The sequence below is a fragment of the Rhinolophus sinicus genome, chromosome 17 (genome assembly GCF_057876585.1).
Source record: "Rhinolophus sinicus isolate RSI-liver-muscle chromosome 17, RSI-T2T, whole genome shotgun sequence".
Lineage (NCBI taxonomy): Eukaryota > Metazoa > Chordata > Mammalia > Chiroptera > Rhinolophidae > Rhinolophus > Rhinolophus sinicus.
The window spans coordinates 201784301-201803569 of record NC_142517.1 but is presented as its reverse complement, the minus strand read 5'-3'; the positions used below and the strand labels follow the sequence as shown (position 1 = coordinate 201803569).

Below are 19269 nucleotides of genomic sequence, written 5' to 3'. Positions count from 1 at the left end.
TCTCTCCCTTTAGCTGGACGGTGCCCACCACGGTAATAGCAGACATTTCCCTTAGCTACTGAGAATTCTGTCTCTTTGCGTTGATGGGCTACATGTATTGTTTGAATATATAAATGTGTAAATAACATGCACATGGGCAAATGAATATTAATATGGGGAGAAAGAGATAGAGGAGAAAATGATTGTCTTTTGGAAGTCACCATTACAGATAAATGAAATTCCTGTGTAAATTTAAGGAAGATCTTTCTTGTTGGTTTGTTGAATGCTCTGTGTTTCTTCTGTAATGTGTTCTTAGCTCTTTTTACTGTTTTCTCAGGCATTATTTCATTTTCCCAGTTACTGTATATTTGTACCTGCTTCTGGTATGTTAAGTCCTTTATCCTCTGGCATGAACCACCAGCCATTCCATCAGTGTGCCCTGCTTCTTCCAAGTGTCCTTCGTCACGTTTCTATTCTCATTTCCAGTTGGCCTGTGAATTAATGCCAGTGAACTTGCGATGATGTTTGCACATTATACTTCCTGCCTAAATGTCACCTTCTTGAATGGAAAAAAAAAAGGACCCATCCAGAGATAAATAAGAGTACCTTGTATTACTTTATGATATAGAAGACCTAAATGTCTATTTTATCGATGTAGAGATTAAATCTTTTTGAAACATAGATCTTTTTAATTAAAAGAATACATTCCATTAATATACATGGATAGACATGTACCCATATATTTTAGATGTCTGAAAGGTGACTAGAGAAGAATTTTGGGTCTTTTGTGCTAGAAACTTGTTTTTTGTTGCTGCTGCTGTTGTTGTTGTTGTTGTTTTTAAACCTCTTATAAAAGGAAATAGCTTAGAAAACTCATTTTGGAGTGAACCCCTCTGAGACTCTGAGATACCATCAGTGAGAATTTTTTTTATTACAGTTTTATTGCTATATATTTTCTACTTGCCAGAAATGTTAGATGTCTTCCCAAATACCTAAATGTAAGTGTGTGCCCTTCCTTAAAATAGCCCCCATGCCAAAAATAGTCAGTTACTTCGCAATGATTTCCCTCTGGTATAATTTTACCCAATAAGATCTATATTTCATTTGCAGAAAGCCAGTTCCACCCATAAATGCCTTTTTAGTTTGCTCTCTGTTTTAGATAAAGTCATAGCTTACTTATATAGGGTATTGATGAGTTTATATTCAACAGAATCATCTACAGAACTTTCACTCTCTCAATGCTTACCTCAGTGTTCCATTTCAATCTCCAAGGGGCTGAGAGGAAAAAAAATTCCCCAGGCCACATTACACAAAGTCATCTCAGTTTCAACACAAGTATTATGTACCTTGTTCTAATGGAATCATTGAAAATTACATTAAGAACCCTCTGGTGTTGTGACTATTTTTATGACAGTTAAGGTTAGTTCCTTATGAGGACCTTAAATCAGTTCTCAGACTCTATCTGTGACGTTCTTGGAGAGGTAAATTGGAAATGCATCCTGATATGGTCTTTATTTTTAACCAGGTTGTTTGAAATATCTTGATGAGATCACTTGATTTTGTAATATAGGATACTACTTATTTAGTTTGCTTTGAAGTGGTTCAAATCCAGAAATACATGTATGTAGAATTTCAAGTTGATAATTTCTAAAGAAGTTTTATAACACACTTCTATATATCTCAAACAAATATAGCCCAATAAATATAACCAACTGGAGTTTTATTCTGGAAAAAGCATTCAACTGGCAAGTGGGAAACTAGGTTCTAGCCAAGGTTAAATAGTTAACTTGAGCAGTCAGCCTCTCTGAACTCATTTTTCTCCTCTGTGAAGTGAGATGGGGACATCCAGCTCTATGATTCTGTGATTGGACTCCAGTAGTAGTGCATGGCTGACAGCCTGACCTTGACCAAGGAACCTGATTTTTTAACCTCAGTGGGAAAAGTTACCTAACATATAGATGGACATTACGCCCCACAAGTAGGAATATAGCGAGAACTGATGGGCTGGTACCAATATGTGTTTTGAAGACGTTGAGAGATGTGAGAGTCGATGTAATGTATATTTATTCACAAGCAAGCTAAACACCATTTCAAGTTCAGTGGTGCTAAATGCTGCTAACTCACCCCATCTACAACAGCCAAAATGCACACATACACCGTGTCTTTTTCAAAAATGTATGTCTGAAGTTAAGCTAATGAAATGCCATGGTTTACAAATAATTTGTGACACTGACATGTTATAGCTAAATTCTAAAATAAGAATATTTCAGAGCTGGTTGCAATGCACTTGGGCCTAAATAACTGTACATGGGATTAGGTACTGATGACATGACTCTCATACGAGTCATAATCCCTGAGGGGAAAGCAGTTGTATTGTTCTTGATTTTAGCTAGTTTCATGCTTCTGTTACCTTTGTCTTTTTCCTCTGTGATGAGCTTGGAGAAGTCAGGCTCCATCAGGATGATTTAATTGTCAATGAGCTATGAGGTTCAAAGAAAGAATTATAAATCCAAATGTGAATGTGCCTCTGCTTTGCGTTTCTTGCCTGCCTTCACTCTCAATTGTAATGAAGTCTAAATTGTGAATATTATGATGAAATGACCTTCCTTGAGGCAAACTCATAAGTAAAAAATTATAATTCAGAAAAATAAGCATTTTATATTTGAAATATATGTGCAAAAATTGAAGCTGATATCCTTAAAATATGTGAAGAAATACTGAAAACTAAAACCATTGCATGCACTTCCTGCTGCGTGCCAAAACCAATCTTTTGAGGGAAAAAAAGTGAGCAGCATTTGTTATTGTACTGATGGCCAATGTTCATGAACCTTTTGATAGCCGTGCGTAAGCATGAGATGGTAGACCCTGGGCATGTGGGGAGCTCACGTATCGGCCTCTGGAAGGCACCTGCTTCCCCACTTGGCTATTTGAGTGGGCGCTCTACCCTTTCAGGATGAAGAAATGCTACCATGCCACCTGTTACCAGTGGAAGGAAGGAGAAGGGGAAATGTGTCCTAAGTAGGTGGGTCAAAGCCCTCCATGTTTCCTTGAATCTGCTAAATTGCTCTCTGACTCTTTCTTTTGATTTCTACAAAAAGAGTTTCAAGGAGAGCTTAGGTGAGCCAGGCCTGGCCTGTGCAAAGCCCTAAGTAGGAACAGGTGTGTACTACTCTTATCATTGGGCCTTGATTTATTTCATGACAAAATCTAGCATGAGCAGATAATTTTGTGTTATAAATATTTGTGAAACATCATTTTGAAAGCTTTGGGTTTTTTTAAGTTACTCACTTTTTCCTCTTTTTCGGATTTTCTTCAGTTCGTGTTCAAGACCAGGGCATGCAAGGATAGAACGATACATGAGGAGCTGGCTAAAAATGTGACTGGTCTTTTGAAATCAAATGACTCAACAACGGTCAAGCATGTCCTGAAGGTAAAGAATTTAAAGACGATTCTTTCATTGTTAAATGAGGTTTACTCTCACCCCCTGCAAAGTAATAGGATTCATTGATTTTCGTAAATCGTTTCTCTTATAATTTCTAGCATCAGCTTCATATTGAAACAGTAGCACATAAAAACGTTAAGCAAAAGAGACTTTTGTCAAGAGAACAGATCACCTTAAGAAGAAGAATGGACCCAAGTGAAGTCCTTTCGCCTAAAGACAGAATAAATGAGATTAAGAATTATTCAAAGCAGTGAAAAATTCTAAGTGTAGCAAAAATAAAGTTTGTTGGGTTTTTAGGCACAGTAAGAGGAAATATTACCAACAAAACAATTAATGAATATATTGGCATCAGAGAGGAAGCAAAGAAGCAGCCACTCTTTGACCCCAAAAAGTTGAAATGTATGCATTCATTCGTGGGAACATAAAGACAAGATGGTGAGAGGCTTATGAAAAGATAACTCTAAATTATTATAGAATAGTGAACTTAGTCCCCAGCTAAATTAATTATCTATCATGACTTGACAGATGGATAATTGATTAGTAAGTAGCTGGAAAGAGAAGGTAGGATCAAAAAACATCCACATGAGTTCACTAAAACCAAGTTATCCTAAGCCGAGCAATTTGTTTAAATTAGTTTTATGAGTATATTCATTTAGTTTGTTTACTCAACAAATGTGTTCTTAGTGCCTCCCATGCATCAGGTACCATCCTTGGCACTTGGCATGCGACAGAGCATAAAATACAGATCTCTGCCCTCAGGAAGCTTACGTTCTACTGGGAAATAAACACACTAAACTACAGACATAATAACAAAATTCATTCCATTGTATGTTAGAAAATGAGAAGTAGTATGGGAAAAGAAAATGTCGGGCAGGTGGACTTTGGGAGCAGGGTGCAGGGTAAAGTTTGCAGTTTTAAATAGAATGGTCAGGATGAAGCACACAGAGAAGTCAATGCTTGAGAGAAAAAACATGGGATGGTGGGGAGGGAGCTGGTCCTGTGGATGCTTCCAGTAGAACATAAAGGGTAGCAGGGGAGACCTGTACAGAGTCCTAAGGCAGCAGCATGTCTGCTGGGCCTGGAGGACGGCAGGGGGGCCAGTGTGGCTGGAGTCAAGTGAGCAAAGGAGGGAGGAGGTGAGGTGAAGTCAGAGAAACAATGGGAGGTTCGGCAGTGGCATAAGGTGTGCGGGCCCTTGCAAGGGTTTTGGCTTCCACTCAGAGCGAAAGTGGAGCCATTAGAGGCTTTGAGCAGAGGAGTGATGTGAGCTGACCTTGGTTTACAAGGATCACACTGATGGCTGTGTAGAGAATAGACCGAAGTGGGGTGAGTGCTGGAGAGGCAGCCCGCCCAGAAGAAGGATCCTCTGGGGAGAATCAGAGTTCAGTTAAGAAACGAGGTGAATGGACTATCTGGAGAAGTGTCTCTTGCGGAGATTTTGCTGCTGGTGGACCATGTGTTCCAGAAGGCATGGCGCATGGGTTTCAGGAGATGGAAGCAGTGGGATATGAGGATACAAAAGGGAATGCACAGAGATTAGAGGGCAGGAGAGGAGTGGGGGCTCCCTTTATCAGACATGGACAGAGACAAAAGGCTTAATTTGATTAATCCTGGTGGACTCAAAGTAAAGAGTGGAGGCTATGAGAGTGTTGAGAGGTAGTGAGTGGTGTCAGCTGAATTAAGAGACATTTGTTGGAACACTTGGCATGAAGATTAAAACATATCATTTTGGACAAGATGGGGGTAAAGGGACTTTAACAATGCACGTTGGATTATTTAAATATTCCCAGAGTTTTCGATATCAAGTTTACTTAGATGTGACCCCTTCGTTAAGCCAGAACTGCCTCTTTAGAACTTAAACTTCATCTCAGTCTGTCTTCTAGAGTTAGGACTATTTACTCAAAAGTTCTTAGCATCATGGTTTGAATCAGCCTATAATTGGATATAATTCAAATGCCCATCGACAGTAGAGCACATAAGTAAATTGTGATTGTATGAGTATACGTGATGTAGTGACAATACGGGACCCCCAGCGACATGACTCAACATAATAGAACAGGATTTGTTGAATGAAAAAGGCAATCACAGGAGAATGCATACAGGATATTTTCATGTATATGAAGTTCAGTGGAAAACAAAACGAAATATATTGCTTCAATATATAATATTGACAGCAAAATTATGAAGTGAAACAAGGGAATGACTAGCACAAAATTTAAAATTGTTTGTGGTGGAGGGGATGGGAAGAGGAGAGGATCAGGGGAGTGTATTCTTTGAACGGTACATACATGACGCATACTTTTTGTACCTGGAGTAAGTATTACCCTTTTATCCTTAGGCCCAAGAAAGAGGGCCTCCCTCCTGGGACATGTTTTGGTCTTCTCCAACTGCATACTTCCCCAAGGGAAAAGTATGCGAGTAGCCAAGAGACATGCCCCCTGGGAGACCCTCACTCCCCTTCTGAATCTATGAGGATCCCCAGGAGCCCTCACCTCATGGGCCCATCGGATTACTCCTGGGCCTGTTTACACCTCTTTCCTAAGTCCGTCCTTCAAAGGGAAAATCTTGAGGCCTGCTTGCACCCTAGACCCAAGGAAGGCGCAGTTTGCGGTGGAGACAGACTGGTGGACAACAACACTTGGATGTACAGGCTGGATAGTCACACATGTGCACCAGGCCCCTCATGGTGCAGGGTGGAGCATTGGGTGAGGTAGTAGGCACTCACCCGCTCTCCCCATGCCCCCCACATTCTGGCACAGCATTCCAAGTTGTCATGAAATTATACTCATCAAAGTAGGATGATGAAACATATTTTATTGGGTACTTCGTTAGCTTGACTTTGAATTTTTCACTGTTTAGACATGGGGCTTCCGTTTTTAATCTTTCCTGTAGCCCTGGAAATGTTAGAGGTGAGCCTGCTATGATATATTTTTGTTTTAAAAGTTTAGTTTTGTTTAGCTAAGTGAAACAGATACAAGAGTAAATATTCCACAAGACTACTCTAATTAATCATGTCCAGTAAGCTGGTGTCTTGTTTTAGTTTAAACATTCTTTGAGATGATAGAGCAACTGAAATGTCTGACATTTACTTTTACCTTTAGAATTTTGATAAAGATCATCCTAACATAATGGAGAATGTTTTTGAAGGATGGAGAATGTATTGCTCTGATGCGTTTAATTTCAAAGAATACATTTTGACATTAAGGTTTTATAATATTACAAGTTGTAAAGAACAGAATTATCAGTATTTTACCATAGGATAATTTCTTACTGTTTTCTTTCTTTTCCTAACAGCATTCCTGGTTCTTCTTCGCAATTATCCTAAAATCAATGGCACAACACTTGATTGACACAAATAAAATTCAGGTAAGATCATGCTATCCAACAATTATGTAATGAACATGCACTCATTTGTTCCATGTTTACTTATTTTGCAAGCCTTAGCAATATACGTGCATCGCTTTTTAAGTGGGAGAAATGATTTTGTGTGTCACTTCATCCTCCGTGGTTTTCATTCTTGCAGCATGGAAGGCTGGGTGCTCAAAATTTTAGAAATGTGTGGTTCAGTCTAACTCTGAATTTTGTTTCCATCTATAGTGAAAATGTGAGTCTAATTTTAAAGCCAACTTGTGAAGACAAATAAATCTTACCTAGCTCTGAAAAAGGGCTGTGTAAATTCATGAAGTCAACACGAGAAGGGAAATCTCAGCTGCCTGAAATTTCCCCCATGTGTGCAGAAGTTAAGACAGAAGAGTACATTCCTGGACCTAAGGGTGGCCATTAGGGATTCGTAAAGTTGTGTTCAGTTTATGATATACAATCTCACAGCCAAGCCATTTTGCATCTTATGGCAAAAGTCTCTGGACTGTGCAGTCCCACAGCTGCCTGCTGTGGCATGCTGGGACCGTGGAGTTCAGAAGTGCTGGTACAAACTTTCAGCTATAAGATGACTATGCTCTGAAGACCTAATGTAAGACCTGGTGATTATAGTTGAGAACACTGAAATTTGGTAAGAGAGTAGAACGTAAATCTTCTCACAAAAAGAAAGAAAGAGCAGGAGGGAGAGAAGAAAAATCCATGAGGTGATCAATGTGTTCATTAACCAGGTGACGGAATCCTTTCCCCGTGTATATGTGCACCAAAACAACGCGATGTACACTTTAAGTGTCTTAGAATTTTATATGTCAATGATTCCTCAATAAAGCTGAAATAATTTTGTTTTTCAAGACTAGCTGGAACCTAGAGGACATTTCAAACCAAAGTCTGTATTCATTAAGTTATTCATTCATTGGTTTCTTAGAGTTGTTTATTGGGGAATTCCTAGTTTTAAAAATATCAAAATAAGTTGATTTTTAAATTAAATGGAAATTATGTGTCAAAGAAAGTCTAGAATAATATTCATTAAACTATGAATAGTAGTTATTTCTTGAGAAGGAAGTGAGGGGAATTAAGATGTCAAAGATCATAGAGAATATTACATTGTTTGAATAGTTTGTAATTAATAAATGTTATAATGTACTTGTTAATAGAAATGTGAAAAATGTATTGGCCAAAATAGAAGGAAACATTAAATGAAAATGATGCCAATCATGACCTTGAAATTATTGTGGCATTCAAGTTTTCAAAAGGACTCTTTTTGTTTGACAATAAATAAAATGAAGTCAGTCTTTCAGTTTATTTTTTCCAAGGCTCAGTATTTCATATGCCACATTGTAAAGAAACAACCCATTCTTTCCTTAGCTTTCTCGGGCTCAAAGATTTCCTGAATCTTACCAAAATGAATTGGACAATCTTGTAATGGTCCTGTCTGATCACGTGATTTGGAAATACAAAGATGCCCTTGAAGAAACAAGAAGGGCCAACCACAGTGTTGCCAGATTTCTTAAGGTACAAGTATACGGATCACAATTCCATTCAAGCCTAGTGTATGCAAGATCTTCTAAATGTTCATCAATGTACATCTCCATTTATAATGAAGAGTGAAAACTAGCAACACTCATAGATACTTTTATCTGTACATCTTTCCTGCTTGAAATACTTTGTAATTTTCTCTTCCAGTTTGATGGCTCATAGAACAAAGACCAAGGTTAGATATAAGTATCCACTTGAGTGTTGCAAAATCATAGTACTTCTAAATATTTTTAAAGTGAAAAATGAAATTTTTAAAGGAGAAGCTACACTGAGGCAATATTATTCTCTTGAGCCTTTCTGCCCTTGAATTGATGTTCTGGATTGGCTATAGTTCTAACAATGACAAATAGGTTATTTGGGAAAACGTTTGGGAATTTAACATTTCTGTTGTGTTACCTCCAGGCTCTTTTTACATGATGAAAAGGCTCTTTTTACATGCACTAATCACAGAAGAGGAACATTATCAATTAAACTATTGAGCAACTATTTACTAAACTGGATATATATGGAAATTAGTTATATTTCTTTGGATTATAGGTATTCGTATTGAATTGAGAAGAAAAAAATGCAAACTCAAAAAGCTAAAAGCAGAATCATGGTTTATCATTTAACAGATAATGCGCTCAACTAGAAAGATAACGTTGTTCTTCTCTTTCTTCTTTTGTCCGACTCTGGGCTATTGTAACCTTGATGTCAAGCCGTGTTTCTTGTTTATTTATGGTAGACACCAGAACATACTGGATAGGTGTGAGAATTTATAAATAAATATTCATGATATAAGAGGCCATGGATTAGATGGAAAATAAGCCTGAATTGTCTTTGGAGAGTTTTAACTGAGTCTAATTTCTTTTTTCATGTGTTAAGCACCATTTCAAATTATACATTATATTTGTTCACACCTTGAATGAATTTTTCTTTCTTTCAATGTTTTGCCTCTAATTTTTGCTCTTTCTTTGCTTCTAGAAAGAAAAAGAGATGGTCAAGGTTAAGGGAGAAAAGGGTAAAAGAGAAAAAATAAATTAAAGGCGAAAAATAAATGTAGTTTTCTACTACGTTTTAAGACCTATGGGGAAAATATTATTACTATAGGTAGTTCGTTTGAAGTGCTTTCTAGAAAGGGAACTTGTATTTCAATATATTTCATTATCTTTTCTAAAGTATGTAATGATCATTAATGTTAAAATGTTTGAATTTAGAATTTTATCTTTTTTAGCGCTGCTTTACATTTATGGATCGGGGCTTTGTGTTTAGGATGGTTAACAATTACATCAGCATGTTCTCCTCTGGTGAACTCAAGGTAAGAACTGAGGGCAGGAGCGGTTGCTTTCTTAACTGTGTCATTATAAATAAATCAACTGGTCTTTGTGTGTATCCGCCTAGAACATTAACTTATCCATTCTCTGCATCAAAATAATAATAATTATAATAATAATAATAATAATAACAGTAATAATTTCTATACCAATGAGAGGCAATCTTAAAATGGTTCATCTGCCGAGTAAGTCTCCCAAGTCCTTCCTTAATTGGGGACAAAGAAGAGCGGAGTGGAAGTATTTCCATTTCACTCCTGTTTCTTGTGGGTGGTGAAGGAGTGGTTGTTTTCAGCTGCGATTCCTATAGTCCAGTTTGCTCAGGACTGTCCTGGTTATAGCACTGAAAGTCCCACTCCCTGGAAATCCTTCAGTCTTGGGCAAAATGGACAGTTGATCACCCTACCAAAATAGGGGGTATGTGTGGGAATAGACAGGGAAGAGTGCTCTCCAGAGAGCAGTGGTTCTCAAAGTGTGGTTTCTAGATTAGTGTGGCAGCCCCACCTCAGAACTGAAATCTGCATTGTTAGCAAGACTCTCAGGTATTCCTCATGCGTTCTCAAGTTGGAGAACCACAGAGCTGCATAGTATAGCATGTGCTGGAGGGAAATAAAGCTAGAAATAGGCCAGGTCATGAAAGTCATATCAGTTAAGATTTTGGGGGTTGCAAGCAACCAAAACTTACTGCAGTTTGAGCAAAAGGCAATTTACTGAGAGGATATTAAGAGTAAATTATCATCGATAAAACAGCTGGAGAACTAGACTTGGAAAAAGAGCAGTGGCCAGGGCACTTTCAGAGGACAGGAATAATCACAAAAGAGGGACCATTTGGCGAAGGTCTGCTGCTGCCGAAATGAATCAGCTGGAACCATTTTCTCCTTTTTGGCACTCTGCTTAAGATTCACATTCAAGAGAGGAAGGGTGTGGTCGGCCTGCCTTGGGTCACAGGCCTGCCTCTTATGGAGCCAAGACAGGGCATCTGAATGGTTTCCCATTAACCTTTACCCACTTGGAAGAAAGTTTGTTTCCAAAGGGAAATTATTTAGGTAATGGGAAAGAACAACCAATGTACGAGTAGAAAGGCCAAAAATAAATAACCATCTTCTTATCACCTTTCATGTCATGTTTAGGAATCCGAATTTTTTTTTTTTTTTTTCTTTTTTTTGGCAGTGGAGATTTACTTTTGAATCGGGGAGTTATGTGATTATGTGTCATGTGGTTTTGAGAATCCAATTCTCTAGGCAAATAATTTTTGAAAGAATATTCTTTGTCAGTGCTCCAATTACACACGAAATTTGTGGGATGTCCATTTAGATCAAATTCCAGTAGACCTGAATTATATATTTTTCAAAGACCAAACAGAAGATTCTCAATGAAGAATAATTACAATATCATTTAATTATGCTCCTGTTCATAGTGATGTACAAAACATTAAGTCAAACACGATCCTGGTTGGAAACTGCAGTATTTTAATTGTCGACTACAGTTGTCGCAAACTATAATTCTAAAATATATGAACCAATGGAATATATTTGATTGTCTTAGCTGAGATAAACGAATATAATGAATACAATCTGAGTCTTAAAAATTGATTACTTATCCTGTGTGACAATGAAAGTAGAACAGTTGTGAACGTGTTAATTGTTCCTACTTCTGTGGTTCTCCTTAGCTCATGTGTTACAGTTGTGTTAGACCAGGTCTGGACTCCATTTATCACGATCCTAATCAAAACGTTATTGAAGACAGAGCTGTTCACAAAAGCAGAAAACAGGTAGAATCAACAGAGAACAAATGGCATACGAAGATTCGCCTCATTTTAGACTATCTGCATCACTGTCTTACTTAGCTGCTTGGATAATAGGAGTTGATTGTAGCGATCTGTTCTGTGATCTGATGAGGGTACTTTTAGAGCTTTGTACATGTGACGAGGCACTATTTTTCTCAGAATAAACACGGTAACGATATCAGCTAAAAGAAGCAACAAATATGACTCAGTCAAATCGTATCTCAGAGAAGCTTAATGTAGGTTATAAATGGGATCACTTCTAGGGAAGGCCTTGACCAATCTCCAAAGATAGGGAAACTGACTGTATTCACCACCTCGGAGGGGACTAAATCCTTTAAATTTAACAATTACCTGGTAGTCACGCAAAGGTAACTGCCTCTTTTTTTTTCAGTATAAGATTCAAGTGTAGAGTTTTTGTTTGTATTAACTTTCTTGGTGTATAAATAATATTCAGTTTGCCTCTTTTTCAGACCTTATGTCAGTATAAATTTGATTTTCTTCAAGAAGTATGCCAGCATGAACATTTTATTCCTTTGTGTCTCCCTATAAGATCAGCAAACATTCCAGGTAATAATTCCCAGTATTTTCATCAGTTCCTACAAAGGAAAAATTTTCATGTTTGTTTTGTTGTTTTCCTGCTTCCTCAATCTTGGTTTTATCTGAAGTTGTCACGTGGGCATTAGAACCAGATAATCAAATTAAAATGCAAAAGAAATCGTTGGCCTGTGGTAACGAATACAGCTCCACGTTTCTCAATTTTTGTCTGTGTTTCCTTTTTCATTAAAGAGAAGGCCAACAAAATTATAAAATTGGTGATTGTAGGTCAAAGAATTTTAACCTCGAGCCATACTGTCTTGCACCATGCTGGTTCCAAAAGATAGCTTTCCTGTGCTTTTGAGAGACATAAAATTACATAATAATTTTATGGAGGAAAAGCTATAGTTTGTGAGTATAAATTCATTTAAAATTATCAGTTAATGTGTGTAATTATGTTAGAATCCAATTCCTCAAAATGAGTTTTATACAAAGAAATTGGTATCTTGGAAGGAAAGTAGGAGGTAGGCAGGCAGATAAACAACATCGTAAATAGGTGATATCTCTGGGTCAGAAAGATCGGTGTGCAGGTAAGAATGAGGCTCCAAGTTTTGTTTCCCATACTTACGACAGCATAAGCAGTCTACAGAAATTGTTTTCATTTATTACTTTTATCATATATATGATGCTTATTCTCTACCGTAATCATCCTAGAACTAGAGTATCTCCCATCTAGACATCAGAAACTAATCAAACATCAAGAGGCAAAGACAATACTAAAATGATTTGGGAACTGAAAATACTTTACTTCTAAGCAGTGAGTAGATTATTTACAGGGTGCAATTTTGATATTCATGGAAAGCAGAAGCTAAGTTGGTAAGGAGCCTCCGTGTGTGTTTCAGCTTGCACTAGTAATTGGAGGGAAAAGGACAGGAAAGTACCTTATACGGCCTCTAAAAGTTTTGTCATTTTTAATCTTAAATATAAGCTGCATATATCATTTTATTCTTCTTCTAATTTTTGAAGCACATTTAATCTAAATGCCCTCATAGAAAAGAGGATAGAAATGCTATTTTGGACAGTAACATTTTTAGCCTTTTGTTTTGTTTCATATTTGTTTTGTGTTTTATAAACTAGTGCCAAGTTATTACTGAGTGAGCCAAGCCGGTTAAGACACTCAAGAGGATCAAATGTGTGTTGGGTCATTATGATTCCAGGTGTTACTGTTTGTCAGTAACTCAGAAAAAGGCCTGATCATCTCTTTTTAGATCGATATTATCAACAATAAACGTAAAGCTGTTAAGTTTCATAGCAAGTAGATTTCTGATGGAAAAATAGGTGCTCAGATAGAGGCTAAGGGTTAAAATAATGCTGTTCATGGCATTCTTTTTAATGAAACAAACAACCCAAGGTTTTTGCCTTGAAAAACAAAGCTTAATGAAGAGACTTACTTACATTTTAGAACAACGTATTTTAATTGTTCAGCATAAATTATACAGTTAATGAATGTACTATGTATCTGAATATGGATATATCTCAGCTTGTTGTTTATTTTATTATACCCAGATCCTTTGACACCTTCAGAATCAACTCAAGAGTTACATGCATCAGGTAAATAATGAGATTTTATATGATAAGTATCAATAACCACATCATAATTCAATTACACTGATGAGTGTAGATCTTACAAAGTTCCAGGTTCCAGATGCCAATAAATAGCAATATATTTAATACCATATAGTCAAACTAGTCAAAAAGTTGTCTGGACTTTTCTCTATTCACAAATAATTAAATGATTCCCTGGCTTGAATTCTTTCATATTTTATTCTCTAGAGCTTGAATTTTTGTTTGTTTGTTTGTTTGCTTTTTTGTTTTTTGTGTGTTTTTTTGTTTTGTTTTGTTTTGTTTTGTTGTTTGTTTGTTTCCCAAAGCACCTGAAACTTCCTTGGAGTATATCATAAGTAAAATTTCCAGCTATATACAATAGGATGCTTGTTTCAATATAGTTGTCTTTGGCTTTATATACTGTATTTCTTTCAATAAACCACAGCCTGGTTTGAGCTACCTTTTTAAGACTGAGATTATTAGTATCCTATAAATTGAATATAACTGGAATAATCCAATGGTGCGTTATACTAATCATAACTACTTAATGGTTACCCTGAAAATTAAATAACACCCATACAGTGCTTAAGGCCTGGTGTTGGTTCACAATATGTGTTCTGTATGTCAACACGAGTCCTGTTGTTAATAGTTACACTTAGGAAGCACATTGCACAGTTCTGAAAAATATGCATTATTACTGGAAATGTTAACCTTTCTTTCTCCATAATTCAGGCTCCACATGTTGCAGCCTCCTTTGATTTTCCACCCCCCTTGTTCCTTCACATCCGCCAGCCTACTTGTCCTACTGATATTGCTTCTACTACTCTGATCCTACTACCCCAGGCCCTCTCATGTCTCCCCGATTGCTCCAGCCTCCTGTATTGTATCTCACACCGCACATCTTCCTACAGTGTAATATTTACTCCTGCCACCACAATAACAAATCAATAAGGCACAGGTATGGCTGGGCCACTGATCTCAAAGCCCAGGGGGCTTTGATCTCAAAGGGACGTATCATTTCCTACCGAAATGCAGATGGAATTCTACAGAATTGCAAAAGTGGAGACACCTAAATGCCACCTAAACAATTTGTACTTAAGTTTCTCATCACCTAACTCCAATCTATGTCTCAAATTATAATTCTTGACATTCCTCTTTTGGGCGCTGTGTTTACTGCCCCCCAATACCTGTGCTCCCCACATACCTGTGCTTTCAGAATTCCATGTTGTGGAAACCCTATCCCTCGGAGTGTATGAGAAATATAATTCCCAGCTATACATGATAATATGCTTATCTTCCTAACCTTCTCTCCTCCTCTGACTGCTTCCATCTGCTGCCACAACTCTCTGTACTCCAAACCTTAAGCATTCTCAAACGCCCATTTCAACATATTCCTTCCAATAACATGTCCTGGTTCCTCCAGATAGCAAATATTTTTCTCTTCTCAACTCCAATGATACTGTAGGTATGCCACTTTTATGGAACTTAGCATTTGACACCACACATTATTTGTGTTACTATACACACAGTATCTCCCTGTCTTACTGAATGCTTCTCTCATAGTTCTCATCTCTGTGACAAGACTGTGTCGCCAAGTCCTCCTGGATGGAGGAGCAGTTGATTGTTGTTTGATAAATCTGTCTTGCTTACAAAGTGATCATTGGATGTTCAATAACGTGATCTCTACTTTCCTCCCAAAGATATGCCTGAATATTCAGTCACGAATGAATTTTGCCGCAAGCACTTCTTAATCGGGATTCTTCTCCGAGAAGTCGGTTTTGCTCTGCAGGAAGACCAAGATATCAGGCACTTAGCTTTAGCTGTCCTAAAAAATCTAATGGCTAAGCATTCATTTGATGATCGATACAGAGAACCAGTAAGTGGTCTTCCTTTCTCCCTTCCCTAAACACCATTTAATGGCTCACTGCATTAAATGCATAATCAAACCTACGAGTCTATTGATTTTTATGTGAATCATTTCTTTTGGCTCCCTTTCACCTAGCGAAAGCAGGCCCAGATAGCGAGTTTATACATGCCCCTCTATGGCATGCTTCTGGACAATATGCCAAGGATTTACCTGAAGGACCTGTATCCTTTCACTGTCAATACATCGAACCAGGTAAGTTGGCATCATATTTCAAATGTCTGTTTGAATAAAGAGTTTACCATTTTTTATATTTTTGCCCTGGAGAACTACTCTCCCCCAACTGTGAGCAACTCAGGATTAAGCAGTACTTATTGCTAGGTATTTTTGAGACTTTCATATTAGTGTTATTTGTTCCAGGTTGGTCACTGAAGCTTTTCACCTAGTCCATCTCTTCAGCATTTTGTTTTCATTTTCCTCTGTTCTCTGCATCGCCTTCAGTTCTCTCCAGTTTTAACCAGGTTCCTCTGTGGTGTTCATGGCCCCATCTTCAGTGAATACCTTACCCCATGACCTTTGTCTATCACCTGTATGACCACCTGATCTTAGTATAGCCAGTGCCTCATTTATAGCTTCCGCCCAGGACTGGCCTGTTTGTCATCCTGCCTCCACTGAGCCATCATAGTGGCTCTACAACAAGCCTCTTGGGATCTGTTGCCTGTGTTCAAATCCCAGATGAATTAACACCCCACTGAGTCCTGTAACTATGCCAGATATCACCATCTAAGAGTTAGGTGCTTTGCCTTTGGGGTTTTTTTTCTTTGGGACCTTGTTCAAATCTCAGCAGTATCAGTTTTTATCTATGTGACTTAGATAATTATCTAACCTCTTTAAGCTTTTATTTCATTGTTTATAAAATGGGATTAAAAAGCCTCCATCACAGGATTCTCATGAGAATTAAATTGTGTCTTAGAAAACACTTATCGTAGAGACTGGCACATAATAAGTATTTAAAATCTAGATTTTACTAATAGTAATATATATCAGATAACTCATGATAAAAATGATATATAATCTATAATATAATCCCTCTATATATCAATAACAATTCCAGCCATTTAGCCTGTATCAAAAAGAGAGTTTCCACCTCAGTGTGAAAGATTTAAAATTAATGTCAGAAATCAAATTGTGACTAAGAGTATGGTTTTGACAGTATTCATTTTCACTACCTGCTTTGGTGGAAGACCTTTGCTGGAGTATAAAAGATCAAATCAAATACTATCTAATTCAAAATGTAGTGAAGACGGCTATGTGGGTTTACAGTGTTGAAATATGATGATTCCCATTAATGTCTTCTATGCTTTGAATACAGGGGTCTAGAGATGACCTCAGCACCAATGGAGGACTTCACAGCCAGTCAGCTATGAAACATGCAAACTCTGTGGATACATCCTTTTCTAAAGATGTTTTAAATTCCATAGCAGGTACTTGAGACCTTCCGAGGACACGTGTTGAATACTCATCCATATTTACATTGTATATCATTCTGTTTTTCACCCATTCCATAATCCATTGCATGTAATCCATATGGCAAAGTATACTGCATTTATAAAGCTAAAGAGTCTTTTTACGTATTTCTTGGAGTGTCATCCCGTGACTTCCTCTTCTACTTAGCATTCATTTTTACTTGGCCAAGGAGCAATCTACTCAGATGTTATCAAATTGCTTCATTCTGGAAACAATCTTTAAGTATTTATTGCATACAGCCTTTTAAGATATAATAGCCCTTCAACTTCAAAGAATATTTTTAAGAACTATTTTGGAAATGTCATCTTGATTTCTTATAAACTGTCAAAAATTGAAAGCTTCTTTCACAAAAGTATCCTTGTGAACTTTTATTAAAACATTTTTAAAATAGAAGCTTCCTTTAAAAAGCTTTTGAAGAAATCAAAGGAACAGGCTTTACTTTATTTCCATGTATAATGGTCTAAATGTTCCTAAATCCTTAATGCTGGCACAGCCGTTGTAATGATACTTAAAATGTTGCACGTTTTTTAATACCAATTCCAGACTCTTTTATGTCAACCTTTCACAACACTGCTGCCACCTCAGTGAGCAACAGTTTGGGGGTCATCATTTTAGCTTTTTTTGTGTCTGTGCCCATACATCTCATCATCATCTGTGTGCTGTGGCTTGTGTTTACAGCATTTTCATCAATAGCTATTTCTACAGTAAACCATGCTGATTCCAGAGCCTCCCTGGCAAGCCTTGACTCCAACCCAAGTACCAATGAGAAGAGCAGTGAGAAAACTGACAACTGTGAAAAGGTAGGACTTTCCTCCCAAACGTACTCAGCATTAAAATGAGTCAGAAGTCTTCTACTCTTACTCAATCCTCCCTGGTTCTTTGATTCCTAGATCCCAAGACCCTTGTCTTTGATAGGCTCAACTCTTCGATTTGACAAGTTAGATCAAGCGGAAACCAGGAGCCTTCTTATGTGCTTTCTTCATATTATGAAGACAATTTCAGAAGGTAAAGGGAGCTTTTAACGTTAAATTTAAAAACAATAAGAAGAATACTTCGAATTTCAAAGAGTCTCAGGCTATGTGGTATTTCTTTTCAGAGACTCTGATTGCCTACTGGCAAAGAGCACCCAGTCGAGAGGTGTCCGACTTCTTCAGCATCTTGGAGTAAGTTATGGAGTTGATTAGTTAACACTTTTTTCTGGAACCTTCTAAATAGTTCATTATACCATACTTCATTCTATCAATAAAAAAGCATAAAATACATTTAAAATTTTTAATTTTTCTTTTAATGTACTTAGATGAACAGTTTGTATAAGAGAAAGGGCATGAATAATTAGAATGTGACTTTTTTTTCTTTCTAGTGTTTGTCTTCAAAATTTCAGATACCTAGGAAAACGCAATATAATAAGGTAACAATTTTTAGTTCTAATAGGTTAGTCTGGTCTTTTAAAGAGAGTTGTGACATAATTAATATATCAGGTTAGACTTATAGATATATGTTAGAAATCGTATAGGATTGTTAGGTTGACCTCACATTAGACATAGAAGTTTGACGATTGCCCCATAACTATAGTATAAACTTGTATAGGGAGAAAAGCACAAAACACAATTTTCTAAAAGGAAAGCACATTTCATGTATCTTCTGAACAAATAAGTCTACCTTTATATGGAAAAAAACTTGGAAGATACTTATTTAAGAAAACACTTCCAGCAAGTTAAAAAAAAAAAAAAATGTTAATCTGGAATAACTTGGTATTGTCATCCTTTTCTCATGAGAGGTAACAAAGCCCCCAGGGCCTTCATTAAATCCCCAATTCCCCATTTCCAGAAGACAATGTGGTTTTATTTTTCATAGCATATGAATTTGTTAGTTTCCCTTCTTTATTTATATGTAAATTACAAATACTGAGCTAAGATTAAAACCAGTTTTTCTTGCAGAAAAATTGCTGCCGCATTTAAATTTGTGCAGTCCACGCAGAACAATGGAACTCTCAAAGGATCTAATCCTTCCTGCCAAACATCAGGTCTCTTGTCACAATGGTAATGTCACATTTGTTTGATATTTAAAATTGTATGTTTACGTGTGTATATATGTATGTATCTGTGGGGTATGGATACACACACATGTGCACACATATATGAGTGTGTGTGTGTGTGTGTGTGTGTGTATATATAGTATATATATATATATATATATATATATATATATATATATATTTCAAACCAAATGCAGATTTCAAGTTATTCTATGTTTCTCTGAAGAAATTTCTTAGGTCCTTTCCTATCTACCCCACTAGTTTGTAAAGACCTAA

General features: G+C 36.9%; 1 protein-coding gene across 10 annotated transcripts in view; it reads left to right on the top strand.

The window, feature by feature from the left end:
• DOCK10 (dedicator of cytokinesis 10) overlaps nucleotides 1-19269 on the top strand; it is a 236420-nt gene that overhangs the window by 184026 nt on the left and 33125 nt on the right. For 9 of the 10 annotated variants that reach the window (XM_074314112.2, XM_019736633.3, XM_019736627.3 and 6 more), the window contains exons 26-39: nucleotides 3296-3409; nucleotides 6716-6787; nucleotides 8162-8308; nucleotides 9546-9629; nucleotides 11899-11995; nucleotides 13529-13573; nucleotides 15268-15443; nucleotides 15570-15686; nucleotides 16804-16915; nucleotides 17637-17758; nucleotides 17849-17963; nucleotides 18055-18121; nucleotides 18319-18366; nucleotides 18896-18997. In XM_074314112.2, the coding sequence (XP_074170213.2) occupies nucleotides 3296-3409; nucleotides 6716-6787; nucleotides 8162-8308; nucleotides 9546-9629; nucleotides 11899-11995; nucleotides 13529-13573; nucleotides 15268-15443; nucleotides 15570-15686; nucleotides 16804-16915; nucleotides 17637-17758; nucleotides 17849-17963; nucleotides 18055-18121; nucleotides 18319-18366; nucleotides 18896-18997 (1418 nt within the window). The remainder of the gene's footprint in view (nucleotides 1-3295; nucleotides 3410-6715; nucleotides 6788-8161; nucleotides 8309-9545; nucleotides 9630-11898; nucleotides 11996-13528; nucleotides 13574-15267; nucleotides 15444-15569; nucleotides 15687-16803; nucleotides 16916-17636; nucleotides 17759-17848; nucleotides 17964-18054; nucleotides 18122-18318; nucleotides 18367-18895; nucleotides 18998-19269) is intronic. The other variant, XM_074314111.2, reaches the window with a different exon arrangement.